The sequence below is a fragment of the Somniosus microcephalus genome, chromosome 17, assembly GCF_052327205.1.
Source record: "Somniosus microcephalus isolate GS21.2 chromosome 17, FLI_Smic_1.0, whole genome shotgun sequence".
Taxonomy (NCBI): domain Eukaryota; kingdom Metazoa; phylum Chordata; class Chondrichthyes; order Squaliformes; family Somniosidae; genus Somniosus; species Somniosus microcephalus.
The window spans coordinates 32,380,385-32,406,817 of NC_141003.1; the positions used below are offsets into that span (position 1 = coordinate 32,380,385).

Genomic DNA, 26,433 nt, shown 5'->3' on the forward strand with positions numbered 1-26,433 from the left:
CATAAGAGGTTAGTGTGCAAAATTAAAGCACATGAGATTAGGGGTAATATACTGGCATGGATTGAAAATTGGTTAACAGACAGGAAACAGAGAGTAGGAATAAATGGGTCTTTTTCAGGGTGGCAGGCGGTGACTAGTGGGGTACTGCAAGGATCAGTGCTTGGGCCCCAGCTATTCACAATATATATCAGTGATTTGGATGAGGGAACCAAATGTAATATTTCCAAGTTTGCTGACGACACGAAACTAGGTGGGATTGTGAGTTGTGAGGAGGATGCAAAGAGGCTTCAAGGTGATTTAGACAAGTTGAGTGAGTGGGCAAATACATGGCAGATGCAGTATAACATGGATAAATGTGAAGTTATCCACTTCGATGGGAAAAACAGAAAGGTAGAGTATTATTTAAATGGCGATAGGTTGAGAAATGCTGATGTACAAAGGGACCTGGGTGTCCTTGTACAACAGTCACTGAAAGCAAACATGCAGGTGCAGCAAGCAGTTTGGAAGGCAAATAGTATGTTGGCCCTCATTGCAAGAGGATTTGAGTACAGGAGCAAGGATGTCTTACTACAGTTGTACAGGGCCTTGGTGAGACCACACCTGGAGTAGTGTGTGCAGTTTTGGTCTCCTTACCTAAGAAAGGATATACTTGCCATAGAGGGAGTGCAGCGTAGGTTCACCAGACTGATTCCTGGGATGGCAGATCTGTCGTATGAGGAGAGATTGGGTCAACTAGGCCTGTATTCACTAGAGTTTAGAAGAATGAGAGGGGATCTCATTGAAACGTATAAAATTCTGACAGGGCTAGGCATACTGGATGCAGGGAGGATGTTTCCCCTGGCTGGGGGGTCTAGGACGAGGGGTCACAGTCTCAGGATATGGGGTAGGACATTTAGGACTAAGATGAGGAGAAATTTCTTCACTCAGAGGGTGGTGAACCTGTGGAATTCTGCACCACAGAAGGCTGTGGAGGCCAAGTCACTGAATATATTTAAAAAGGAGATAGATAGATATCTAGACACAAAAGGCATCAAGGGGTATGGGGCCAGAGCAGGAATATGGTATTGAGATAGAGGATCAGCCATGATCATATTGAATGGTGGAGCAGGCTAGAAGGGCCGAATCGCCTACTCCTGCTCCTATTTTTCTATGTTTCTAAAGGCACACCCAGCCCAGTCAACCCTGCAAAGTCCTCCTCACCAACATCTGGGGACTTGTGCCAAAATTGGGAGAGCTGTCCCACAGACTAGTCAAGCAACAGCCTGACATAGTCATACTCACAGAATCCTATCTTTCAGCCAACGTCCCAGAATCCTCCATCACCATCACTGGGTATGTCCTGTCCCACCAGCAGGACAGACTCACCAGAGGTGGTGGCACAGTGGTATACAGTCGGGAGGGAGTGGCTCTGGGAATCCTCAACATTGACTCTGGACCCCATGAAGTCTCATGGCATCAGGTAAAACATGGGTAAGGAAAATCCCCTGCTGATTACCACCTACCGCCCTCCCTCAGCTGATGAATCAGTAGTCCTCCATGTTAAACACCACTTGGAAGAAGCACTGGAGTAGCAAGGGCACAGAATGTACTCTGGGTGGGGGACTTCAATGTCCATCACCAAAAGTGGCTCGGTAGCTCCACTACCGACCAAGTCCTGAAGGACATAACTGCCAGACTGAGCCTGCAACAGGTGATGAGAGAACCAACACGAGGGGAAAAACCTACTTGACCTCATCCTCACCAATCTACCTGTCGTAGATGTATCTGTCCATGATAGTATTGGTAGGCGTGACCACCGCACAGTCCTTGTGGAGACGAAATCCTGTCCTCACACTGAGGACACCCTCCATCATGTTGTGTGGCACAATCACTGTGCTAAATGGGATAGATTCAGAACCGATCTAGCAGCTCACAACTGGGCATCCATGAGATGCTGTGAGCCTTCAGCAGCAGCAGAATTGTATTCCACCACAGTCTGTAACCTCAAGGCCTGGCATATCCCTCACTCTATTACCATCATGCCAGGGAACCAACCCTGGTTCAATGAGGAGTGTAGAAAAGCATGCCAAGGGCAGCACCAGACGTACCTAAAAATGAGGTGCCAACCTGGGGAAGCTACAACACAGGACTCCATGCATGCTAAACAGTGGAATCAGCATGCTATAGACAGAGCTAAGAGATCCCATAACTAACAGATCAGATCAAAGCTCTGCAGTCCTGCCACATCCAGTCATGAATTGTGGTGGACAATTAAACAGATAAGGGGAGAAGGAAGCTCCGTGAACATCCCATTCTCAATGATGGCGGAGCCCAGCTTGTGAGTGCAAAAGACAAGGGGGGAGAAATTCAGTATCGCCACGTTTGGGGCGTTATACTCGAGCGGGCGCGAAATTTAGCGCCCGGCGCAAATTATCGCCACCCACTGCTAAATTGACCTGCTTCGCCCCAGGAGGTGCTTGGAGCGCTAAAACAGGCACTGCACGACTGTCTTAAGGCGCTAAGCCGGAGAAGCGAGGCGCTACCACCGAGGGCGGGCGCAGCGCAGGTGTGGCCAGTTAGCAATTGCACGCAGGGGCGCTGGCACCAGTCAGCTCTTAAAGGGGAGGTTCGATCTTGGATTGCAGCCACACCCTGCGCATCGGAGCCCTGATTCTCGGCCTGGACAGACCTGCTGCCACATTCTAACGCCTAGGACCATGGAGAGGGCCAGGGAGCGAGCGCAGCGGTTCAGTGAGGGGGCCCTGGAGGTTCTGGTTGGTGCAGTGGAGTGCAGGCGATCTATCCTGTTTCCGGACAGTGGCAGGAGGCCGCTACCCAACGACTATCGCAAAGCTTGGAGGGAGGTGGCTCACAGAGTGACCTCCAGCAGCATGGTGCCTAGGACCCCTGTGCAATGCAGAAAGAAGTGCAACGACCTCACTCGGGTCGTCAGGATGAGTACCCTTTTCAGTATCCTCTTCATCCCTGCATGTCCACCTCACTTTATGGCCAAAGGGTCCTGAAAGCCCCAATGCCCAGCCCTCATCCAACACCTATGGGCCTTTCATGAAACTCACATGCACATTCAGCACTTTACACACTAAGGGCGAATCGACCATGGGAGGCAGTGCAGCCAAGATCAGGGCTTCACACTGTAAGGGCTATTCCACCATGGGAGGCAGTGCAGCCAAGATCAGGGCTTCACACTGTAAGGGCTATTCCACCATGGGTGGCAGTGCAGCCAAGATCAGGGCTTCACACTGTAAGGGCTATTCCACCATGGGAGGCAGTGCAGCCAAGATCGGGGCTTCACACTGTAAGGGCTATTCCACCATGGGAGGCAGTGCAGCCAAGATCAGGGCTTCACACTGTAAGGGCTATTCCACCATGGGAGGCAGTGCAGCCAAGATCAGGGCTTCACACTGTAAGGGCTATTCCACCATGGGTGGCAGTGCAGCCAAGATCAGGGCTTCACACTGTAAGGGCTATTCCACCATGGGAGGCAGTGCAGCCAAGATCAGGGCTTCACACTGTACTCAGAGCCCATCCTTTCTCTTGCAGGGCAAGCTGGCCCATAACAGGAGGCAGCAGCAACGGACTGGGGGAGGCCGGCCTCACCTTCAAGACCTCAGCGATCTGGAGCAGCGAGTCCAGCAGATTATGGCAGGCCGGATGATTGGCCCCGTCGCCACTGGAGATGCCGACCCCGTTCTGGACAGCAATGGTAAGGTCATCACCTTTTTGACCTCTCTCCTTCCACTTGTGCCTCACACCAGCATCCTTTGCCACTATCGAACCAATACAGTGTATTGCAGCACTCATGCCTCCCTCGCTGCCGCCCTGTCCTCACGCTAAAGCAACTCTTGTACCTCCCTGCTTTCAGATGCTGATTCGCCAGGTGAGGAGGCAGGCCCTCAAGTTGCCACTGTGAGTGATTCTGAAGGCGAGGAGGAAGAGGAAGCCGGACCATCAGTGCCATCCTCAGCTGAGGCAACCCATGGCCATAATGGGGACACATCTTCCCTGGAGGGGAGCAGGGGGGGAAGGGTCTGAGGAGGGTGAAGCTCCAGGGCCCAGTGGGCTGCAGCAACGCAGGGGGGGGGCGGTAGGGAAGCTCGGCGGCCTTCTCCCCGGAGGGAGAGTCTGGCCTCCAGTCCTGCTACAGTGAGCGCAGAAGAGATGCGGCTCCTCGCTGAAATGGGCGCCCAGGCGGAGCACAGGCACACTGAGCTCATGACTGCAGTGGCAAGGATGCCCGAATCCATTGAGTCACTGGCAAGGAGTGTCCAGGACTTCGGCGCAGCACTGGCAAGGAGTCTGCAGGACTTCGGTGCAGCACTGGCAAGGAGTCTGCAGGACTTCGGTGCAGCACAGGCGGCTTCCACGCAAGTGCTTAGTGGTGCAATGCAGTCAGTGGCTGGTCTGATGCAGACGCAGATTGAGGCCACACGAGCACTGACTGCTGCCACCCTCGCTGGATCGGGCACGAATCGCCGGGGCCCTCGCCGCGCCGCAGCAGGCCAGCAGTCTGTGCTTCAGCAGATTGCTCCGCATGCTGCAGTGCTGCCCTGTGGGAGTGCCAGTGTGTCGTCCGACCAGGGAGTGGCTGTCCTCTGTCAGGATGGCAGCATTCCTGCTGCCAACACTGTCACTTCTCCACTGCAGCTGCCACCGTAGGACAGACTGCTGCCGCCCATGCAGAGTTGGAGCAGTCAGCAGCCGGGCCCTCCAGGCCCAGAGCTGGTCCAGGCCGTACCTCAAGGGCATCTGCCAACTCAGTTTCTGACACTTAGCAGCCTTCCCCCAGCCTTGCTGCAGCCACTGGGGTTCCATTGCGGAGGAGCTGCAGGGTGGGAAGGGGCCAATCTCGCAAGTGAAGCAGATCACCCTCGAAGGGCATAAAGTAGGAGGTGTAGCAAAATGCTGTTCATTTTTTTAGTGAAGGCTGAGGATCGTGGTCATTTTTTGTTTACTCTTTTGTTTATTGTCTCCAGGTTGTGAGAGCCAGTTATGTGTCTGACTGCTTTTTTGGGGGTTTCTCTCCATTACTTTGTCATGCGGGAAGGGCACACAGTTTGTTAAATAAAGAAGTGTCTTTATTCAGATGGTGTATGTTTGCTCTTTGAACTATTTGTTGCCTTGACCGGCTCAGGGCTTGCGGAACGGTTCCATTCATGTTCTTTCAATGGCACAAGCCATTCCCTCAGAGGGGGCCTAGAACCGACTTGCAATAAGCTGCTGACGGACGGCCCTTGCACTTTGTGCCTCCCTCCCGTCCTGGTGCTCCTCCTCCTCCTCCTCCGCTGGTGCTCCAATGTCTGGTGGCAGTGGCTGAGTCCTGAGGATTGCCAGGTTATGCAGCATGCAGCACACTACAACTAAATGGGAGACTTGCTCAGGTGAGTACTGAAGGGCTCCCCCGGAATGCTCCAGACAGCGGAACCGTTGCTTTAGCACGCCGATTGTGTGCTCAATGATGTTCCTGGTCGCTTGATGGCTCTCATTGTATCGTTCTTCAGCAGGGGTGCTGGGCGCACAGAGCGGGGTCATCAGCCAGGTGCACAGAGGATAGCCCTTGTCCCCGAGAAACCAGCCTCCTGGGTGAGCCGGGGCTTCAAAAAGGTCTGACACAGAAGTCTGGCGCAGGATGATGGCGTCGTGGCTGCTGCCTGGAAAGCGGGCATTGACAGCTAGTATCAGCTGTCTGTGGTCACACACCAACTGGACGTTCAACGAATGGAACCCCTTCCGGTTGCGGTAATCCTCGGCATTCTCTTGCGGTGCCCGCAAAGCCACATGCGTGCAGTCAATGGTGCCCTGGACCATGGGGAAGCCCGCTATTTTTGCAAATCCCATTGCGCGCTCTTGCTGCTTGTCCAGGGTCATGGGGAAGGAAATGTACTGACGTCTCCTTTTAAAGAGGGCATTCGTGACTTGGCGGATGCAGCAATGCACCGCGAACTGGGAGACATTGGCAATATCCCCAGTAGCGGATTGGAAGGAACCGGTGGCATAGAAGTTGAGAGCCACTGTCACCTTCACTGCCACCGACAGAGACGTCCTGCTCCTCAGTTGAGGCTGCAGATCTGGCTGAAGCAGGTCGCAGAGCTCAGTGACCACCTCCCTGCTGAATCGAAGCCTCCGAAAACACTGCTCCTCGGACATGTTGAGGTACGAGAACTGTTAGCGGAATACCCTGGGAGGGTAAGGTCTCCTGTGCCGACGCCTGTTGGCCCTCCTCTGTCTGGCCATGATTGGCACTCTCTCTCGGCGTCTCTGAGCCCTCTCAATGCAATGGAGAAACCCAACGTTTCCACCCATTGCAGCCCCCATAGTATGTGGCCACTCAAGGTTATGCCAGTGAAAAAGCAAACCAATTACAAAGTTCTGGGCCGAAGCCAGAAGTACCTCTGCGAGCGCTGATTCAATGCAGAAAGCTCTCTCCCTTTGTCTCTCTGCAAATCTCTCTCTCTCTCTCTCTCTCACACAGAAGGAGTGGTTCAAAAATGGCTACCACAAAGAAGCCAGGAAGAGCCCCCTTTAAATAGCGCCCCCCCCCCAGCCGCACAGCGACTGGGAACCGTTCCAGTCAACCAGTCGCTGGGAGTGCCAGGCGGAAAGGAGGGGGGCGCCACTGAAGTTCCGGTTCGGGGCGCCCCAAGGGCGTTGCACCATGAAATGGCGTCAGGATCTGCGCGCGCAGCTGAGCGGGCGTTGCGGTTTTGCGCCGCTGCTAAATGTCCGCTCAATTTCACGAGAGGCGCAGGTCTAGCCGCGCCCGGGCGCTAGCCGCATCGCACCCCACTTATCGCACTCTTAAGGCACTAACGGGTGGCGCTAACAACTGAATTTCTCCCCCAAGGAGTTTGCAACCATCTTCAGCCAGAAGTGCAGAGTGGATTATCTATCTCGGCCTACTCCTGAGGTCCCCACCATCACAGAAGCCTGTCTTCAGCCAATTCGATTCATTCCACGGAATATCAAGAAACAGCTGAGCGCACTGGATACAGCAAAGGCTGTGGGCCCCGATAACATCCTGGCTGTCGTGCTGAAGACTTGTGCTCCAGAACTAGCCGCGCCTCTAGCCAAGCTGTTCCAGTACAGCTATAACACTGGCATCTATCCGACAATGTGGAAAACTGCCCAGGTATGTCCCGTCGACAAAAAGCAGGACACATCCAATCCAGCTAATTACTGCCCCCATCAGCCTACTCTCAATCATTAGCAAAGTGATGCAAGAGGTCGTTGACACTGCTATCGAGCGACACTTACTCACCAATAACCTGCTCACCGATGCTCAGTTTGGATTGCGCCAGGACTACTCGGCTCCAGACATCATTACAGCCTTGGTCCAAACATGGACAAAAGAGCGGAATTCCAGAGGTAAGGCGAGAGTGACTGCCCTTGACATCAAGGCAGCATTTGGCCGAGAGTGGCACCAGAAGCCCTAGTAAATTTGAAGTAATTGGGAATCGGGGGGAAAACTCTGCACTGGCTGGAGTCATACACAGCACAAAGGAAGGTGGTTGTGGTTCTTAGAGGCCAGTCACTTCAGCCCCAGGACATCACTACAGGGTTCCTCAAGGCAGTGTCCTAGGCCCAGCTATCTTCAGCTGCTTTATCAATTACCTTCCCTCCAACATTAGGTCAGAAGTGGGGATGTTCACTGATGATTGCACAGTGTTCAGTTCCATTCACAACTCCTCAGATAATGAAGCAGTCTGTGCCCACATGCAGCAAGACCTGGCAACATTCAGGCTTGGGCTGATAAGTGGAAAGTAACATTCGCGCCACACAAGTGCCAGGCAATGACTATCTCCAACAAGCGAGAGTCTAAACACCGCCCCTTGACATTCAATGGTATTATCATCGTCGAATCCCCCACCATCAACATCCTGGGGGTCACCATTGACCAGAAACTTAACTGGACCAGCCACATAAATATAGTGGCTACAAGAGCAGGTCAGAAGCTGGGTATTTTTCGGTGAGTGTCTCACCTCCTGACTCCCCAAAGGCTTTCCAGCATCTACAAGGCACAAGTCAGGAGTGTGATGGAATACTCTCCACTTGCCTGGAAGAGTACAGTTCCAACAACACTCAAGAAGCTTGACATCATCCAGGACAAAGCAGCCCGCTTGATTGGCACCCCATCCACAACCTTAAACATTCACTCCCTCCACCACGGCGTACCATGGCTGCAGTGTGTACCATCTACAAGATGCACTGCAGCAACTCACCATGCCTTCTTCGGCAGCACCTCCCAAACCCACGACCTCTACCACCTAGAAGGACAAGGGCAGCAGGTGCACGGGAACACCACCACCTCCAAGTTCCCCTCCAAGTCACACACCATCCTGACTTGTTAATATATCGCCGTCGCTTCATCGTCGCTGTGTCAAAATCATGGAACTCCTTCCCTGACAGCACTGTGGGAGTACCTTCACCACACGGACTGCAGCGGTTCAAGAATGAGGCTCACCAACACCTTCTCAAGGGCAACTAGGAATGGACAATAAATGCTGGCCTTGCCAGCGATGCCCACATCCCGCGAATGTATAAAAAAATATTCCTTCTGCTAAGGGCCCCTGCAACGACTGGCAACACGTTTGATACTGTGGTGGCTGCTTTGGTCTGTTGGTTTTCCGACTCTGTATTGGTAATTTGAGTGGTATAGCTGTATTTGAGTGGTATAGCTGTGTGACATGAACGTAGGGTTTGCTGGAGAGACAGCTGCCTCATGTATGCTTACTCAGGATGGCACCATCCCAGAAATCAGCAGCTGAGGTTTGGCTGGAGTCGGCCTTCTGGCCAACCCCTTTCTGATCCTCTGCTGCCACGTCTTTTTTTCTCCTCCTTGCTTATTCTCTATGGGTTTCACTTAATGCTTGCTGCTCGAACAAACTCAGAATCCACCAGAATGGGTATTCCTGTACTAGTGCTTGCTACAGGTGGAGTGATGTGTTGGGGCCTAGCAGCTTGGCGTTCCTTGTGGAAAACCTATGGAAACACAACAGGAACAAGCAAAATGCAACTTGACAAGGCATGCCGTGCTATGGTGTTGTGGTGCCTACTAAGTTTCAGATTTTCAGAGCACCTGGGTACGTGCAAACTGGAATGTGTAGCCGTGCATGTACTGCATAAGGGCTGCTTTGTGCTCGTGTAAGAAAGGCTGAAGTATTCCCAAACTGTCACGCGTCCAAAGTCAAGACGGAGTTGTTTGAAGCCATTCCATACCATTGTACCTCAAGCAGGCACATTTGTGTACACTTATCTTGACAAACTTTCTTAATGTGTTGACCTTTTTGTACATCTACACCAAGGCCTCCTGATATCTGAAACCATGTGCATCTCTGCCGCCTCTTCCCACACAGCCCAGAGAGCAGACTCTGAGGGAAATACCCCAGAGTCAAAGATGGCAACATTCCATTGCTGCACCACTCCCAACATAGCTCCAGAGCAACAAATTCACTAAAGCTGCGCAGCCGCATTCTGGAGGTCCCGCGCAGGCCTCTCACGGGTTTTTCAATGTAAATAACCGGGCATGCGCAAAAAATTGAATGGGTCGCGCAGTCAGTTACAGGGCCCACACACACCAAAAAAATGACAGGGAACATTGCTCCAGGGGTGTCTCTGTAAAGGGGACAAGTCCTCCCATGGCTTTAATTCTGCCCTCAACCATCTGTAACAATGTAACAAATTCAAATCCTGCAGTACATTGCCAAACTGCATAAAGCGTGAGGAAAGGGACAATAGCAATTCTTCAAATCTGCTGATATGCCGGATATCTCAACCTCCATTGCATGGCTCAAACCACGCTGGGAGTGATGAACGATTATTAAGGAGTAATCCTCAGAAAATCTCGCAAGATCTGTACTGTGTGCCCACAATGTGAATTCTCTGCTTGTTCATCATGTGACATAGATTGTTGCAAATAACTCTTGGATTATAGTTCCACAGGAGCAAGACGAAAACTACAAGTCCTATGAAGTACCTGTCTTCCACACAGAATTTGTGAACAAGAGTTGCAGTTGGAGGAAGGAACCTTTTCCACTTGGTCCTCATGTAATCTGAGGTGCTGTAGTGCTCTTTAGGTATTGTATATCTACAGGAGCAGAATGAAAATTAGAATTCCCTTGATGTACCTTTGACATACACAGAATTTGACAAGAGGAGTTGTAAGTCCCAAGCACAAGGCCAGGTGGTATTTCCAATTTTGGAAGTGAAGCATAACTGGAGTCCCATGCTCAAAATGGGGGCTGTGTGGGGGGGGGGGGGGGGCACGTCGCAGGCATTTCTAGCATTAAATGACCAAATTTATGGATTGGTTTGTTACCTTTTCCAAAAATTTTCAACTTCTTATATACTTATTATGTGATGCACATTATTTTTAACTGTATAAATTCACTCAAGGAAGAAAAATGGTGACCGTGAGAAATCAGGAGCAGTTATTTGATCGGTTTGTTTTGCATTAGTTACTGGCTGCTGATTAGCAGTTGTGGAAAAATTCCAGCATTTTGATTGGTTGGGTTTCTGTGCTTAGATGGTTCATGATTAATAGCTTTTTCAACCTCTCAATTGGTTTGTGATTGGTAGCTTTTCCAACCGGCCTATATTTCAGCCAGTGGTTATTTAAACCACTCAAATTAAATGTGACAGATAACTTAGGTCTGTAATGGACAATTTATATCTGTGATACTGTGAAATATGATGTACACTTTTGTGTGTACTACAGATGTACTCTAGATACGACTTAATTACCAAGATATTCTAGGTTTACCGTATCTGTATCATTTAATATTTTATTTAACTTGATGAGGTCTTCATTAACCACTTTCTTTCTTATCTATAGAGCATAAGCTTCCCAAACCTTTCCTCATAGCTCCCCTTTAAATTTGGAATTAATCTTGTTCCTTTTCTCTGCATCCTCTCCAATGCAGGTCAATGTGTTTTGTAGCCTGGTGACCAGAATTGGACACAGAACTGCAAATCTGGACTGACCAGTGCATTGTAAAGACTGAGCATAACTTCTGCAGATCTGTACTGTATTGTTGTACCTATATATCCCAACAGACTATTTTCTTTTTTAATTGCTTTGCTGCATTGACTAGACATTGAGGGGTGATTTTCCCCGGATACTTTAGGCACTAAAGAGCCTCCGAGGTGGCCAAGGTGGAGTCTTAAGCTGAAACGCCGGTTTAGCCTGCGTTTAGCGCAAGGCACCATCTTGGTAAAGGAGTTGAAGCGTGCATTAGGAACGGCCACCCGGAGAATCGCTAAGGGGCTAATTGCCACTTAAATCGCCTACAGGCATTCATTAACGAGGCTGCACGGCATTTTGGTGGCGAGCGCTTGACCGAATGCCCTCTCCTAACAGTGACCAGCTGATTGGGAGTAAACAAGTCGCTGCTGAGGATTTTGAGTGTTCTTCTTCTTAGGCAGTCCCTCGGAACCGAGGATGACTTGCTTCCACACTAAAAATGAGTTCTCAGGTGACTTTTGCGCCCAATGCGGGACCTACAGTCTCTGTCGCTGTTGGGGTTGTCCATGAGGGTCCTGACGTTCCAGGTCCCAAACTTCATTTTAAAGGGTGGAAGATGCCTGTGCGTGAATTCTTTTATTACTTAAAGCTGTATCACCTTTTACTGTTCCCTTGGTGTTGGAGGTCTGAGGAGGACTTTTGATACACATAGGGAGACTTTCTGGAACACTTTGTCAAGACTTCCCCAAGACTCTATCAACATTTATTCTGGAAATTCTCTGAGGACTTCACTTAAAAGAGTAAGTGCTGTGTTATTCTACCTTATTGGACACCTTTTAGGAGTCACCCAGGAGAACGGGAGTGCTCGGTCATTGGCATCTTGCTAGAGGTCCCCCTTGGTCTACAGGAGGAATGGGAGGAAGTGATGAGGCCAAGCAGAGCAGCACCAGCTGCTGTAGGAGAGAGGGACAGGAGGGCGAGGTGGACTCCTTCCCCCACTGCGTGTACCGGACATCCCTCATCCTCTGGTGCTCCCCCACCAGAGCCTCCAGTGCTGCGTCCGAGAACCTATGTGCCCTGAGCCATCCTGAAATGTGCCGCTGTGTGTCAGCCAGCCAACTCCACACTTTCAGTTGAAGTGGGTGAGTGGCGCCCACATACACTGCGCCATGATTGCATCTAATCAGCGCTTGCACATTAAACCTGCAGATGTCTCTGTTTGAGCAGCTCTAGGCAAGTACAAATTATGGTAATCATCAATTAGGACCAAAAAATTGTGCGCTAAAAGCAGACTTTCAAACAGGTGTGTCTTATTAATACAGCACCCAGTTAACGCCTGTTTTCACCCCTTCATCAAAATAACCCCCAGGAAGTGAGTCTACTATCAATCCTAAGTCCCTTTCTAAATCTTTGTCTGCCAATTCAGTTCCATTCATTGTATACTTATTTTTGTCACCAATGAGTCATATTTTATATTTATTGGTGCCGAATTTCATTTTGATGGTTTAAATATCACGAATTTATGAACTTTATATGCTCAAGATTATATTCATATGTTCATAAATTCAAAAAGCTCAACTGCCTTGAAATCACTCTTTTACACTGGTTATTATGTGTGACATTGCTGAACATATTTTATATACGTTCAAGTTTATTAGTCATACCATTTTCAGAAGCAGTGCGAGATGAGGACTCTGAATATTATGCTTGGTTATTCCTATCCTTCAAAAGTGGACTGGTACTTTACTGCTCTGCCCAACATCCTCCCGAGGCCCAAATGGGCCAAATAATTAATTTCTTTTTTTTTTTTTTTTAAGTCTTTGGCTCCCACTGGGGAGGTGAAAAGGATTAGGGTGGGTATTCCAAAGTGTAGAACTAAGGCAACTAAAAGCTCCCAACAATGGTGGGGTGGATGTAACGAAAGCTGGAGTCAGAGGAATGGAGTGCTTGGGAGGGGATACAGAACTGGAGGAGAGCGCAGAGATACAGTGGAGCAAAGCCATGAAGGGATTTATAGAAGAGGACAAAGATTTTAAATGTAATGGTTTGAGGGGACTGGCAGCCAGTGTAGGTCAGCGAGGAAATATTCCAAAAATTGCAGGGATCAGATTGAAGAAAATAGCAAAAGTGACGAGGGCGGTGTTAAATTGTATGTATGTCACTGCCCATAGTGTAACTAATAAGGTTGGTGAGCTGCAGGCACAAATTGTGACATGGGATTATGACATGGTTGCATTAACAGAAACATGGCTCAAACAAGGCCAGGAATGGGTTCTTAATATTCCTAGTTACAAAGTATTCAAGGAATGATAGAGAAGGAAAAAAGTGCAGGGGGTGTGGCAGAATTGATTAAGGATGATGTTACTGTTCTAAATAGAAAGGATATACTAGATGGTAATAGGACTAAATCTATTTGGCTTGAGTTGAGGAATAGAGGGGGAGCTGTTACATTGTTAGAGCTCCAAACAGTGAGAAGGAGATAGACGAGCAAATTTTAGTCATCAAATTTCAACGGCGTGTTACAAAAATAGAGTAGTAATATCAGGAGACTTTAATTACCCTAATATAGACTTGGGAAAACATATTGCTAATGTAGGGAAGGAGAGGAATTTCTAATATATGTACAGGAGAACTTTCTCAATCAATGCGTCTCCAGTCCAACAAGGAAGTGTTGGATTTGGTTCTGGCAAATGAAGTAGACCAAGTGGAGTGTGTTACAGTAGGAGATAATCTAGCTAACAGTGACCACAACATAATTTGGTTTAACGTAATAATGTTAAGAGACCAGGAAATATTGAAAGTAAGAATGCTCAACTGGGGAAGAGCTAATTTCAGTGATTTAAGAAGGGACCTCACACGGGTAGATTGGAAAAGGCGATTGCAGGGTAAAGCAGTAACGGAGCAATGGAGAACATTCAGGGAAGAGATAGTTCGGGTACAAACTAGACATATTCCTTTGAAGGAAAAATGTAGAACTTCCAACGCTAATGCGCCCTGGATGACAAAGGAAATACAAGTTGAAAGAAAACAGAAAAAGGAGGTTTATGACAAATGTAACAGCAAGATTCAATTAACAACCAGGAAGATTATGGCAAGTGCAGGAGGGAATTGAAAAAGTTAATAGGGGAGGCAAAGAGAGGTTATGAGAAAAGATTAGCAGGCTGCATTAAATTGGACCCTAAAACATTTTATAAACATATAAAGTGTAAGCAGCTAGCTAGGGAAAAAGTTGGGCCTTTTAAAGACCCAAAGGGAAATCTTCATGTAAAGGTAGAGGACATGGCTAAAGTATTAAATTAATACGTTGCATGTGTCTTCAAAAAGGGAGCGGATGGTGAGAAGTTACACTAAAGGAGGAGAGGGAAGTTCTGTACAGGATAGTAATAGATAGAGGAGCCATACTAAAAAGAATAACATTACTGAAAGTTGGTAAGTCACCTGGTCCAGATGGAACACATCCTAGGTTGCTGATAGAAGCAAAGGTAGAAATAGCAGAGGCATTGGCTACAATTTTTCAAACCTCATTGGATACAGGGGTAGCGCTGGAGGACTGGAGGGTTGCTAATGTTGTACCACTATTCAAGAAAGGGTAGAGGGATAAACCAGGAAACTACAGGCCAGTCAGCTAATTACTGGAAGTTATTATTGGAAACTATTATCCAGGGCAAAATACATTTCCATTTGGAAAGGCAGGAGTTAATCAAGGAGAGCCAGCATGGATTTGTTAAAGGTAAATCGTGTCTGACTAACTTGATTGAATTCTTTGATGAGGTAACAGAGAAGGCTGATCAAGGTAGTGCAGTAGGTGTTGTATATATGGACTTTCGAAAGGTATTCGACAAAGTGCCACACAGGAGGCTTATTAAGAAGATGGAAGCCCATGGAATTAAAGGGAAAGTGGCTATATGGATATGAAATTGGCTCAGTGACAGGATGCAAAGGGTGGTGGTGGATTGATGTTCTTCAGACTGGGAGGTGGTTTGCTGTGGTGCTCCCCAAGGGTCAGTTTTGGGTCCATTACTCTTTGTAATTATTATAAACGACCAGGACTCAGGTGTAGGGAGCAGCATTCTAAAGTTTGCAGATGATGCAAAACTTGGTAAAGTAGCAGATAATGAGGAGGATAGTTATTGGCTTCAGGATGACATAGACAGGATGGTGAAAGGAGCAGAAGCATGGCAGATGGAATTCAATGCGGAGAAGTGTGAAGTGGTACACTTTAGGAGGACTAATATGGAAAGACAGTATACCATAAATGGCATTATTTTGAAAAGTGTAGATGAGCAGAGAGACCTTGGTGTCCATATACACAAATCCTTAAATGTGATAAAGTGGTTACAAAAGTATATGGGTTTCTTGGGTTTATAAATGTAGGAATAGAATATAGAAGCAGAGATCATGCTAGAACTTTATAAATCACTGGTTAGGCCCCAGCTGGAGTATTGTGGACAATTCTGGGCACCACACTTCAGGAAAGATGTAAAGACATTAGAAAAGGAGCTTTACCAGGATGTTACCAGGGATGAGGGACTTCAGTTATGAGGAGAGGTTGGAAAAGTTAAGACTGTTCTCCTTGGAACAGAGAAGTTTAAGAGGTGACCTAATAGAGGTTTTCAAGACGATGAGGGGTTTTGATAGAGTAGAGAGAGAAAAGCTATTCCCTCTGGAGCGTGAGTCAATAACAAGACGTCATAGATTCAAAATCAATGGCAAAAGATCTAGAGGGGAGATGAGGAGAATTTTTTTTCACTCAGAATTGTCGGGACCTGGAATGCTCCACCTGAAAAGGTGGTGGAGGCCAATTCCATAAATAATTTTGAAAGGGAGTTGGACCGGTACTTGAGGATGAGGAACTGACAGGGTTACGGACAGGAAGTGGGGATGTGGGACGAAGCATGAATGTTCTTCCAAAGAGCCAGCACAGGCATGAGGGGCCGAATGGCCTCTTCCTGTGCTATTCCTATGTTTCTTCTAGGACAGGGGTAATGGCAACTGGAACTGTGTATGCGGCAGGAAATGTGTGGTAGAGCATTGAACAAGTTGGAATTTAGGGAGGGTTGAGGATGGGAGACCAGCGAGGAGTGCATTAGATTAGTTGCGTTTGGAGGTGATGACGACATGTATAAGCGTTTCAGTGGCTGAGGGGCTTAGGCAGGCAGTATTAAATGTGCGGAAGCAAGTGGTCTTAAGTAAAAAATAAAAATAAATAACAGAAAATGCTGGAAATACTCAGCCAGTCAGGCAGCATCTGTGGAGAGAGAAAGAGAGTTAATGTTTCAGGTCGATGACCTTTCCTCAGAACTGGAAAACGTTAGAGATGTAACAGATTTTAAGCAAGTGCAGGAACAGGGAAAGGGGGGAGGGGAAGAAAGAACAAAAGGGAAGGTCTGAGATAGGGTGGAAGGCAGGAGTGATTAAATGACAAAAGGTATGATAATAAAAGCAAAAGGAGATGGTAATGGGACAAGCATAGAAACAAAAGATAAGTCTAGAAGAGGTGTAAATGGGAATGGCAGAATCATCAACAGCTGCCATGTGAAAAAATAAGTCTTAAGTAAAGTTCAGCTCAGCATTGAACGAGATGCCAAGATTACAAGCTGGTCTGGCTCAGCCTAAGAGAGTGGCTGGGTAGGGGGTGGACTCAATAGGTAGGAAGCAGAGCTTGTAGTGAAGGCTGAAGATGATGGCTTTGGTCTTCTTAATGTTAAGCTGGAGGAAGTTGTGACTTTTCTAAGATTTGATGACAAACAAGTAGTCTGACAATATAGCGGCAGCCGAGGAGTTGAGAGAACTGATGGAGAGATACAACTGGGTATCATCAGAGTACGAGTGAAAGCTGACCCCATGCTTGCAGATGATGCCACCAAGAGGAAGCAGAATAAGCCCAGAATAGGCCGAGGATAGATCCTTGAAGGACTCTGATGGTGATATGCATGAGAGGGAAGAGAAGCTATTCCTCGAGATGCATTGGTTGCATTCAGATAGATAGGAAATGAATCATTCAAGAGCAGTCCTTCATTCATGCAGTGTCACTGAAAGCATGACATCCTGACACTGGGAGCTTCAGAGAAAGTACCCAAATAACCTTTTGTACCTGTCTCTTAATGACACAAATCTTATTAGCTCCCACTCCCTTTAAGAGGAGTCTTTAATCATCTGCCAAAGTGAGGTATGTTCACTTCTAACTGCAGATGCAGGTATACAGGTACCTGTGAATCAGCATGGAGAATTTCTCATGCAGGCTGGCATCCTCCATAAGTCATCCTCTTCCTCCAACCCTGGATACCTGTTTACCTGATCAAGTGTCTTCAATGCCTGAACAATGTAAAGTTGTATGCAGGACAGCCCTGGCAACATTTCCCATTTAATAAAGCTCCCACCTGTTTTTGGATGGGAGATTTTGTGCCTGTCCCATTGCGACCAGTAACTTCAACGGGGCGCAGACTGGACTAGAATCATACAGGACTGATCTCTGCTACATTTCACACTCTGCTATGATGCATCTGCACTCTTTTCCGAGAAGTAACAGAAACTAAAATTGGGCCAAATATCACTTTAAAATGGCAAAATAATGTGTAAAACAATACACGCTGTTTAACAGGCTCAATATATTTTACACCAACTTTCCCAAGCTCAATTCACAAGTAACAACATCAAATGAAAGATACATCCAAAGAGTTTTGTTACCGTAAAAACAAGATGCTGCAGGCTTAGCCAGCTTCAAGCCTCTCAAATTAGTTGTCATTTCCCAATTACTTGGGAGCCAAAATTAAAGATAGTGTATTTCAACAAATCGTGTGAATCTACAGCTGAGCGTCTATACATGGACATTGTACAAGTTTCCACTGAAGGACCTCCAAGAGCTGCTGTGTCCTTTTGCCATAAATATAGACTATGTTTTACTTACACAAGAGGTTTCTCCAGTCTGCTTCCCTGTGAACCAACTATCTCTCCCAATGTGCAGAATGCTTGACCCAGGAAGTCCTGAAATTCAGAAAAATTAATTTGAAAACAATTTGCAATTTAAAACATTCAGCATGCCATTATTATTAGCAACCATGGAATGAGAACCAATATTAAATCAAAATTTAAAAAGTTTTTTTTAACCTTTTCTTTGTCCCTTATCTCACTCTCTTAATCCCATCTTTCTTTCCCTCTCTTTATCTTGCTTTCTATACATGATTTTACATAGAATTAAATATTCTAACTTACACTTCCTGGTTTAGGTACTGCAGGGTGAATTTTAACACCCAAAAACAGGTGGGTTGGGGTCAGGTTGGAGGTTAAAATTTTAAAAATCTCAAATCCAACCCCAACCTGTCTACTTCCGGGTTTAACAGAGGCGGGACAAGGGGTGGGCAGCTAACCCTATGGCAGCTGTAAGCATAATGAACGGCAAGCGCCGTTAGTTCGCCACTGACCGCAAAATTCAGGCCAATATATCAGAGCTAAACAGGTCAACTTTTGATCTATTTCTTGCTGGCTAAAGAGAATACTCTCTGATGAGTTATGTGTGATCAGGTGGCCCTTGGGTCAAGATGCCCAGCACTTGTATCATCCCTTTGTGTTCTCGATATCAATTCAACCCAGTCAACGAAAGGCAGTTCAGCGCTCATCTGCGCACTTTTATTGTTCAGTTCACAAAGACAAAAAAGTACACTCATCACAGACCTATATCTCTCCTCTCTGAAGGTCTGCCCCTGACCTAAAACATTGAGTTTTATAAACTGCTTGCTTTTTGATGTCTTACTGGGAGCCTAACTTGCTGTCACCATGGTTCTAGTGCCCTAAAATAACAGGAGTGGATATATACTTCATCACGTGTCATCAACAAGCCCTGGCAGTATGATCACACACAATGAGATAACCCTCGAATTATGGCCAACAAGTTAAATTGACGCTCTTAGTATTTTTCCTTCTTCTTAATTATAATTGAATTTATATAGCAATATATATCAAGACATTGCACAGCATTTTACTTTTCGATTACTTTTGGAATGCAATGGTTTACATTGGCAAACAGCATGGATATACTCGTTTTCCTTACTCAGTACATTTGTTATCGTTAAATTACTTGATATTTTCAGATTTAAAAAAAATTAAATATGGATTGTTGAAATAATATTGCACCAACTGCTGCTGGGCTTGCTGCAGCTTGAAGCTTCATCTCGTTCACTGTGAAAACTTAAGGGCAAATTTTTCAATCTTATGTCAGCACGAAGCCTCAATAGAAGTGAATGTAGCACTAATTGTTCAACCTACACTTCCATTGAGCGAGGTTCCATATTGGGAGCACAGTATTGCTGGTTGAAACCTTAAAACTGATCTTCGGCCTCCATATGAAAAAAATTTAAAAGGTCAGAAGTAGCCATTTTGTTTGTGGCGGGGTGTGGAAATCAGACTTAGTACATAATAGAACTAGCGGTAAAATACATAATTAAAAAAATTCTCAATAAATCCATTCAACTGCAGAGAGGTTGTAAATTTACAGAGGCATCAGATTGCAGAAAGATTCTTTGATTTTTCACACACAATTCAGCAGATCTCCAGTAACTTCACCAAATTTCTCTTTAAAAAGACACAAAATCTTTTCCTTCTCATATTTGTTTTAGAAAGAAATTTTAAGAGATATCATAGCACCTCACTGAACTGCTGACACAATTCTCACATTTGGTGTGTTCGGAACAAAGTTATTGGTCTTAAGTTGCTCTCTCGCGGTATTGATCAGGAACAAAAGAAAAACACAAGGAAAAGAAAGACTTGCAATTATATAGCGCCTTTCATGAACTTGGGATGTCCCAAAGCGCTTTACAGCCAATGAAATACTTTTGAAGTGTGGTCACTGTTGTAATGTAGTAAACATGGCAGTCAATTTGTGCACAGCAAGCTCCCACAAATAGTAATGAGATAATGACCAGATAATCTGTTTTAGTGATGCCAGTTGAGGGATAAATATTGACCAGGACACCGGTGAGAACTCCCCTGCTCTTCTTCAAATAATGCCATGGGATCTTTCACATCCACCTCACAAGGCAGAAAGGGCCTCGGTTTAACGTCCAATCTGAAAGATGGCACCTTTGACTGTATGGCAGCATCCATCAGTACGGCACTGAAGTGTCAGCCTAGATTTTTGTGCTCAAGACCCTGGATGGCAACTTGCATCCACAACGTTCTGACACAAGAGGCGAGAGTACTACCCACTGAGCAATGACAACTTGCATTTATATAGTGCCTTTGATGTCGGAAAAACATCCCAGATGTTTCACAGAGGTGAAGCCAGACAAAAATGGAGGCCAAGTCAAAGAACAGATATTATCCTCATCAAAGAAGTGGTTTGAACAAGGGTCTTAAAGGAGGAGAGGGAGGTGGAGAGCCAGAGGGGATAAAGGGAGAGTATAAAGGGAGGGAATTAGAGTGTGGGGACTAAGCGGCTGAAAGCACAGCCAACCGTGGTGGAGTGACGGGAGGGGAATACATAAGTCGGAATAATAGAGATTTCACATAGGATTACATTACACAGGATATATGGCACAGAAACAGGCCATTCGGCCCAACCAGTCCATGCCGGCGTTTATGCTCCGCTCGAGCCTCCTCCCATCTTTCCTCATCTAAATCTATCAGCATAACCTTCTATTCTCTTTTCCCTCATATGCTTGTCTGGCCTCCCCTTAAATGCATCTATACAATTCGCTTCAACCACTCCCTGTGGTAGCGAGTTCCACATTCTCACCACTCTTTGGGTAAAGAAGTTTCTTCTGAATTCCCTATTGGATTTCTTGGTGACTATCTCATATTGATGGCCTCTAGTTATGCTCTTCCCCACAAGTGGAAACTGTTAAGTATGTGTATTGTATTGAACAATTAACACAAAGACTTAAACGTATAACTCAAACAGGCCTTTACTGGTTGGAGGTAGGGACTGCACATAGGTCTTTACTTCATGCCCACAGGCGGGAACTGAGGGGGATCAGTACCCACAGTACTATTTATACCCCTATGGCCAGGAGTGGTACTGCGTATCACTACGCCCAACAAGTAGTGCAGTCCTGTCCATAGGTTCAAAGTAGCACACATATTACATACACAACATTCCTCCCTTCCTAGCTTTACAGTCATCTCCCCATTTAACATAACGTAATAACATATATACATATATAACTTCAGGTTTACATAACAGAATAACATAGATACATAGATAACTTCATGTCAAAAACAGATCACAGATTCAGTCTCTGCGGAAAACAGTTCACAGATTCAATCTCTGTGGTGTAGTCGGTTCACGTTGCTAGAGTGACTCATTCAATAGTCCTTCCATGGATTTAACAGTTTGAACTTCCGAACTGAATTGGCTCCGTTCGGAGGGACCACGTGTGTGATCTGGTAGAGGTGATAATGGTTCAGATGGGTCATCTTCTGTTTTTACTTTTCCTTTTCTGCTTCTTGGAGACTCTCTGGGCTCCATTGTCAGCTGCCACAGCTGCCAGCTGCATGCGCAGTTCCTCCTTCTCTTCCTCCTGTTTCCGTCGTAGAGCCAGCTTCTCCCGATGTTCCGTAGACTTTTGGTGCTCCTCCATGATTTCTGCACTTTGGGAGTCGAAGTTACAAGCTGGGCAGGACAGGACATCGTAATATTCGGTGTCGTCCTGAGCTAGACCAGTGAGAGGGTCGTCTATTTCCTCCATACCTAGCTGGACGTTAGCCAGCTCTTGTTCCAAATCCAGACATCTTTCCTGAAGAGACTTCTTCATGTGTACCTCTGCATCCAGCTTTTTCTGGGCTTTCAGCAAGTCGTTTACTAGTGACCTCATTTGTGATTTTAATACTTCAACTTCCTTTGGAGATTGATTGATCGGACTATGCAATCCCTCTACCGGAGCAGCTGTTTCAGCGGTCTGTTGTTCTACGTTGACGTGAGTCAGCGTACTTTTGGCATCCAAGGGCTGCTCTGTTGCAGTCATCTCGGTCTGTGTTGCCACCTCAGCTCTTCCAATAACCTTTGAGAGCTCCGAACCCCTTTCGTTTGAATATTGAAGTTCATGTTCAAGTTTTTCCCATTTCAGAGTCCTGTCCTTCAGCATATGCAGGAGTTGGCTGACCGTTAACTCCTCTGACATCAGACGTTTTGTGTGCTCCTGCTCCATTTTCTCCATCAGCTGCTTCTGTTGTCTTTCCAGATTCTCCAACTCTATATCAAAGAACTCTTTCGTTGCATTCAACTCTTGCTCAAAACGGCGAAGCATTTGTTCTAATTGCTGTTGTAGTTTGAAATGGAGTTGAGTTCGAGCCCGGTGTCCCTCAGAAATGGGCACATCAGTAGACTTGCCAGACTCAGAATCCACAGTTAAACTATGTTGTTGTTGCTCAGTGGAATTCTGTGCTGAAACTTTGTCTTTTGCACCTGAGTTGGGCTTACCATCATCCGTTCCAGAGTCTGGGCCGACTATCTTCACCGAGTTCTCACTCGTTATTGTTTGTAGGAAATGCCAGTCCATATTCATTTTCCTAATCCACTCCCGTCCTAGTAGTGGAGGACCTCCTTCAGATATCACATATAAGTCCATTATTTGACTGTCTTCGCCCTTGTGGGCCACTGCAACCTCTATTTTCCCGATGGGGTACACTCTTTGCCCCGTGTATGTTTTCAATATAATCCCCGTATCCTGTAGGGGAATATGTTGGAATAACTTTCCGTAATCTTTCTTATTTATGACCGTCAATGCCGATCCAGTGTCCAATTCCAGTTTTACTTGGACTCCTTCTATCTGAAGAGTGACCCAAATTGTCTGGAGGTCTGCACCCTTACCAGCGTTGAGTACTCTTAAGCTAGCCAGTTCATTACAGCTTAAGCTAGCCAGTTCATTACTGCTAGCGTCTGAATCGGACTCCTGTTCGGTCACCTTGTGTACCTTTGCGTATTTTCCTTGCGGTGACTTCTTGTTGCTGGTCTTCTTCCCTGACCTGCATACTCTAGCTATATGTCCAAGCCTACCACAAGTTCTACATTCTTGGTTTTTAAACCAACACTGGTTCTGATCATGCGTTGTCTTTCCACAACGATAACATTTGCCAGAACTCACACCCAATTTGTGTGCACTGAGCTCCGGTGACCGTAGCTGCATTACTGCCGTGCCTCTCGCTGCGGCTTCGTGTGCTGCTGCCATAGTGACCGCCTTCTCAAGCGTCAGCTCATTCTCCTCGAGCAGTCGCTTTTGTGTATCCTGTTTAAATAAACCACACACAAATTTGTCTCGTAGTGCATCTGTCAATCCCATTCCAAACTGGCAATATTTCGCTAATTTACGCAATTCCAGCAAATATTCAGCATTGCTTTCATGCTGTAGCTGCCTTCTGTCGTAAAATTTAAATCGTTCCGCTAGCATCAGCGGCGTGGGGTTTAGATGATCTTTCAGGACAGTAACAATCTCATCGAACGTCTTATCCGCCGGTTCATCTGGTGATAACAGGTGTTTCAATTGCCCGTACGTCTTCGCACCCATTAAATTTAATAATGTTAGAGCTTTATCTTGGTCACGAATTTTATTGGCCTTACAATAATTTTTTACTCTTTCAACATATATGGCCCAATCTTCGAGGTCACTATCAAAGGTGCTAATATTCCCGTGTTTAGGCATTGTAGATTTGCAATTTCTCAGATTTTATTTTCTTTACTTGTTATCAAAGATGGCGGCTTCCCGCTCTTGCCGTCGTCCTCCGCCCACAAAATGGCGGTTTTCCCGCGCTTGGCGGTCTTCACCCGTCCCCCGACGCCGTCTCCCTTCAGCCCTCGAGTGCGGCCCTTATCTTCGCCGTGATCGATAGCCCGCGCTGTGCACCGCGACTCTCGCACCTTGAGCTTCTGCAGCCGCCGCGCCTTTCAGTCCGAGTGCGGCTCTTATCTTTGGTCCCGATCGCTGGCCCGGCTGCGCCCCTCACTTCAAAGCGGCCCGGCCCTTATCTGCCGATCGCTATCGCCCTACCTCTCTCTCTTCCCCAGTCCTGTCTTTACTCCGGTTCACAAGCTGATGGAGGCTTCAGGGTCCTAATGCCTGTCAATTCCAGTCGCTGGAAGCTGTCAGGATTTCTGCTGCCCTTCAGTTTTGAGTGGGGTGTTGAGGATTGAAACCTCTCTTCAACGTCCTGTCTTTGGACGAAGCCGCCTGGAATAACTGCCGCAGGGTAAGAGCCTGACTCGTCGCCAGTGTTAAGTATGTGTATTGTATTGAACAATTAACACAAAGACTTAAACGTATAACTCAAACAGGCCTTTACTGGTTGGAGGTAGGGACTGCACATAGGTCTTTACTTCATGCCCACAGGCGGGAACTGAGGGGGATCAGTACCCACAGTACTATTTATACCCCTATGGCCAGGAGTGGTACTGCGTATCACTACGCCCAACAAGTAGTGCAGTCCTGTCCATAGGTTCAAAGTAGCACACATATTACATACACAACAGAAACATTCTCTCTGTATCTACTCTATCAAAACCTTTCATAATTTTGAAGACCTCTATTAGGTCACCCTCTGCCTTTTTTCAAGAGAAAAGAGACCCAGCCTGTTCATCCTTTCCTGATGTGTATACTCTCGCATTTCTGGTATCATCCTTGTAAATCCTCTCTGCACCCTCTCCAGTGCCTCTATATCCTTTTTATAATATGGCAACCAGAACTGTACGCAGCACTCTAAGTGTGGTCTAACCAAGGTTCAATACACGTTTAGCATAACTTCCCTACTTTTCAATTCTATACCTCTAGAAATTTGGGACAGGTTTGTAGGGCTGGAGGGGGTTACATAGAAGAGGGGCAGGGCCATGAAGGGATTTAAACATGAGGATGAGAAGTTTAAATTGGAGGCATTGGGGGGACTAGGAGCCAATGTATGTCAGTGAGGACATGGGTGGTGGGTGAGCAGGATTTGGTGTGGGATAGCATACAGACTAAAGATAACGGAGGTGGAGGATATGATACCAGCCGAAAGCAATGTCTGCAGCTAACAAAGGCATGGATGAGGGTTCCAGTTGCACATGGACCAAAGTAGGGGCAGAGGCAAGCAATGTTACAGAGATGGAAGTAGGCGGTCTTTCTGAAGGGAAGAAAATGGTGTCATAAAAACAGAAAATGCTGGAAATATTCAGAAGATCAGGTAGCATTGGTGGAGAGAGAACCAGAGTTAAGGGGGGTGATTTTCCGAGCCCTGGGGAGGCGGGACTGCCGGGAAAATGGCAGAATCTGGGAGCGGGTACCCATCCCACCCCCAACCCGCCTCCATGCCATCTTCCCAGGAGGCGGGTAACCGACCCGGGTCCCGTCTCCGAGGCGGGAAGGGGATTGGTGCCAATTAACAGGTAGTTAACAGGCAGGTTTTTTTCTAATCCCTATTTCGAGCCCTAAAGTGTGGGCTTCCCGACGGCTCCGAACCTCGCCAGGGTCACTGAGGATAGCCGTGGGTCTGCGGGGGTCGGAGGGGCCAAAATGTCCGGTGTTCAGGTGAGTGATGGGTGCAAGTGAGAAGAGGTAAGTGTGTAAGGTGAGTCTAAAGTGTTTTAATAAGATTACTTACTTTTGCTTCTTCCTCCAGGCTTCAACCCTTTAGGCTGCGGAGCCGCCTCATCTCCACGGCAGAGAAAGCAGAATGGCCGCTGCATTCTTAAATGCAGCAGCCTTCTGCTTTCTGCTCAGAAAAGCTTTCTGAGTGAGTCTCGAGTAAAGGACTCAACTTCGAAGACAGATCGTCAGTGTTTGACAACTTCACAGAGCTGTCAAACACTGACAATTCATGTCAAAAAATCTTGACAGATGAAACGTCATCTGTCACTGGCTTTCCCTTAATTGGCCGGCTAAGTCCGCTGGGCGGGCTTAACAAGGCCAATCAAGGGAAAATAGCGTGGGTTGGCCAGACGTCGATGGAGGCGGGACTAAAACCAGGCAAGCAGCTTTCCCGCCTCCATCATGTCCCCATTGGTAAAATCACCCCCCTAGTTTCAGGTCATTGAACTTCTGTCAGAACTAGCAAAAGTTAGAGATGCAACACGATTTAAGCAGTATAGAGGCAGGGAAAAGGGGGGGGGGCAACATGGGGGGGGGGGTAATTATAACCCCAGAAAATGGATGTGTTTGGTTCGGGTGGGAGGTTACAAAGTTAAAAATCTGAAACAGGAACCAAACCCACCTCAAACCCATGCACTTCCTGTTTTAACGGAGGCGGGATGAGGGGCAGGCGACCAATCCGTTCACAGGAGGAGTGTCAATTGTTGAAACCTTTAAGGAGGCTTTGTGCCTTCATTTTAACAATGATTCTATTTTTAACTCATGTCAGCTAGGTTTCCCTGGCCTCACGAAACCCAGCAGGTAAAAAGAGGTAAGAAGGACTGGATCGATCAGGTAAATGACTATACAGCACTGCTTGTGGGCCAGGAAAAGCAGGAGTGTTTCCTCCAGGCTCAACAAGCTTACCTGTAAACCCCTCACCCCCTCCTT

At 46.9% G+C, this 26,433-nt stretch overlaps 1 protein-coding gene across 2 annotated transcripts in view; it reads right to left on the bottom strand.

Annotated features, from left to right (window-relative positions):
* The window catches only part of LOC147105619 (copine-8), a 474,554-nt gene that overhangs the window by 286,710 nt on the left and 161,411 nt on the right, over positions 1-26,433 (bottom strand). The window contains exons 6-7 of one of the 2 annotated variants that reach the window (XM_086010161.1): positions 17,865-17,941; positions 9,971-10,081 (exon numbers count right to left, since the gene is read on the bottom strand). In XM_086010161.1, the coding sequence (XP_085866287.1) occupies positions 9,971-10,081; positions 17,865-17,941 (188 nt within the window). The remainder of the gene's footprint in view (positions 1-9,970; positions 10,082-17,864; positions 17,942-26,433) is intronic. The other variant, XM_086010162.1, reaches the window with a different exon arrangement.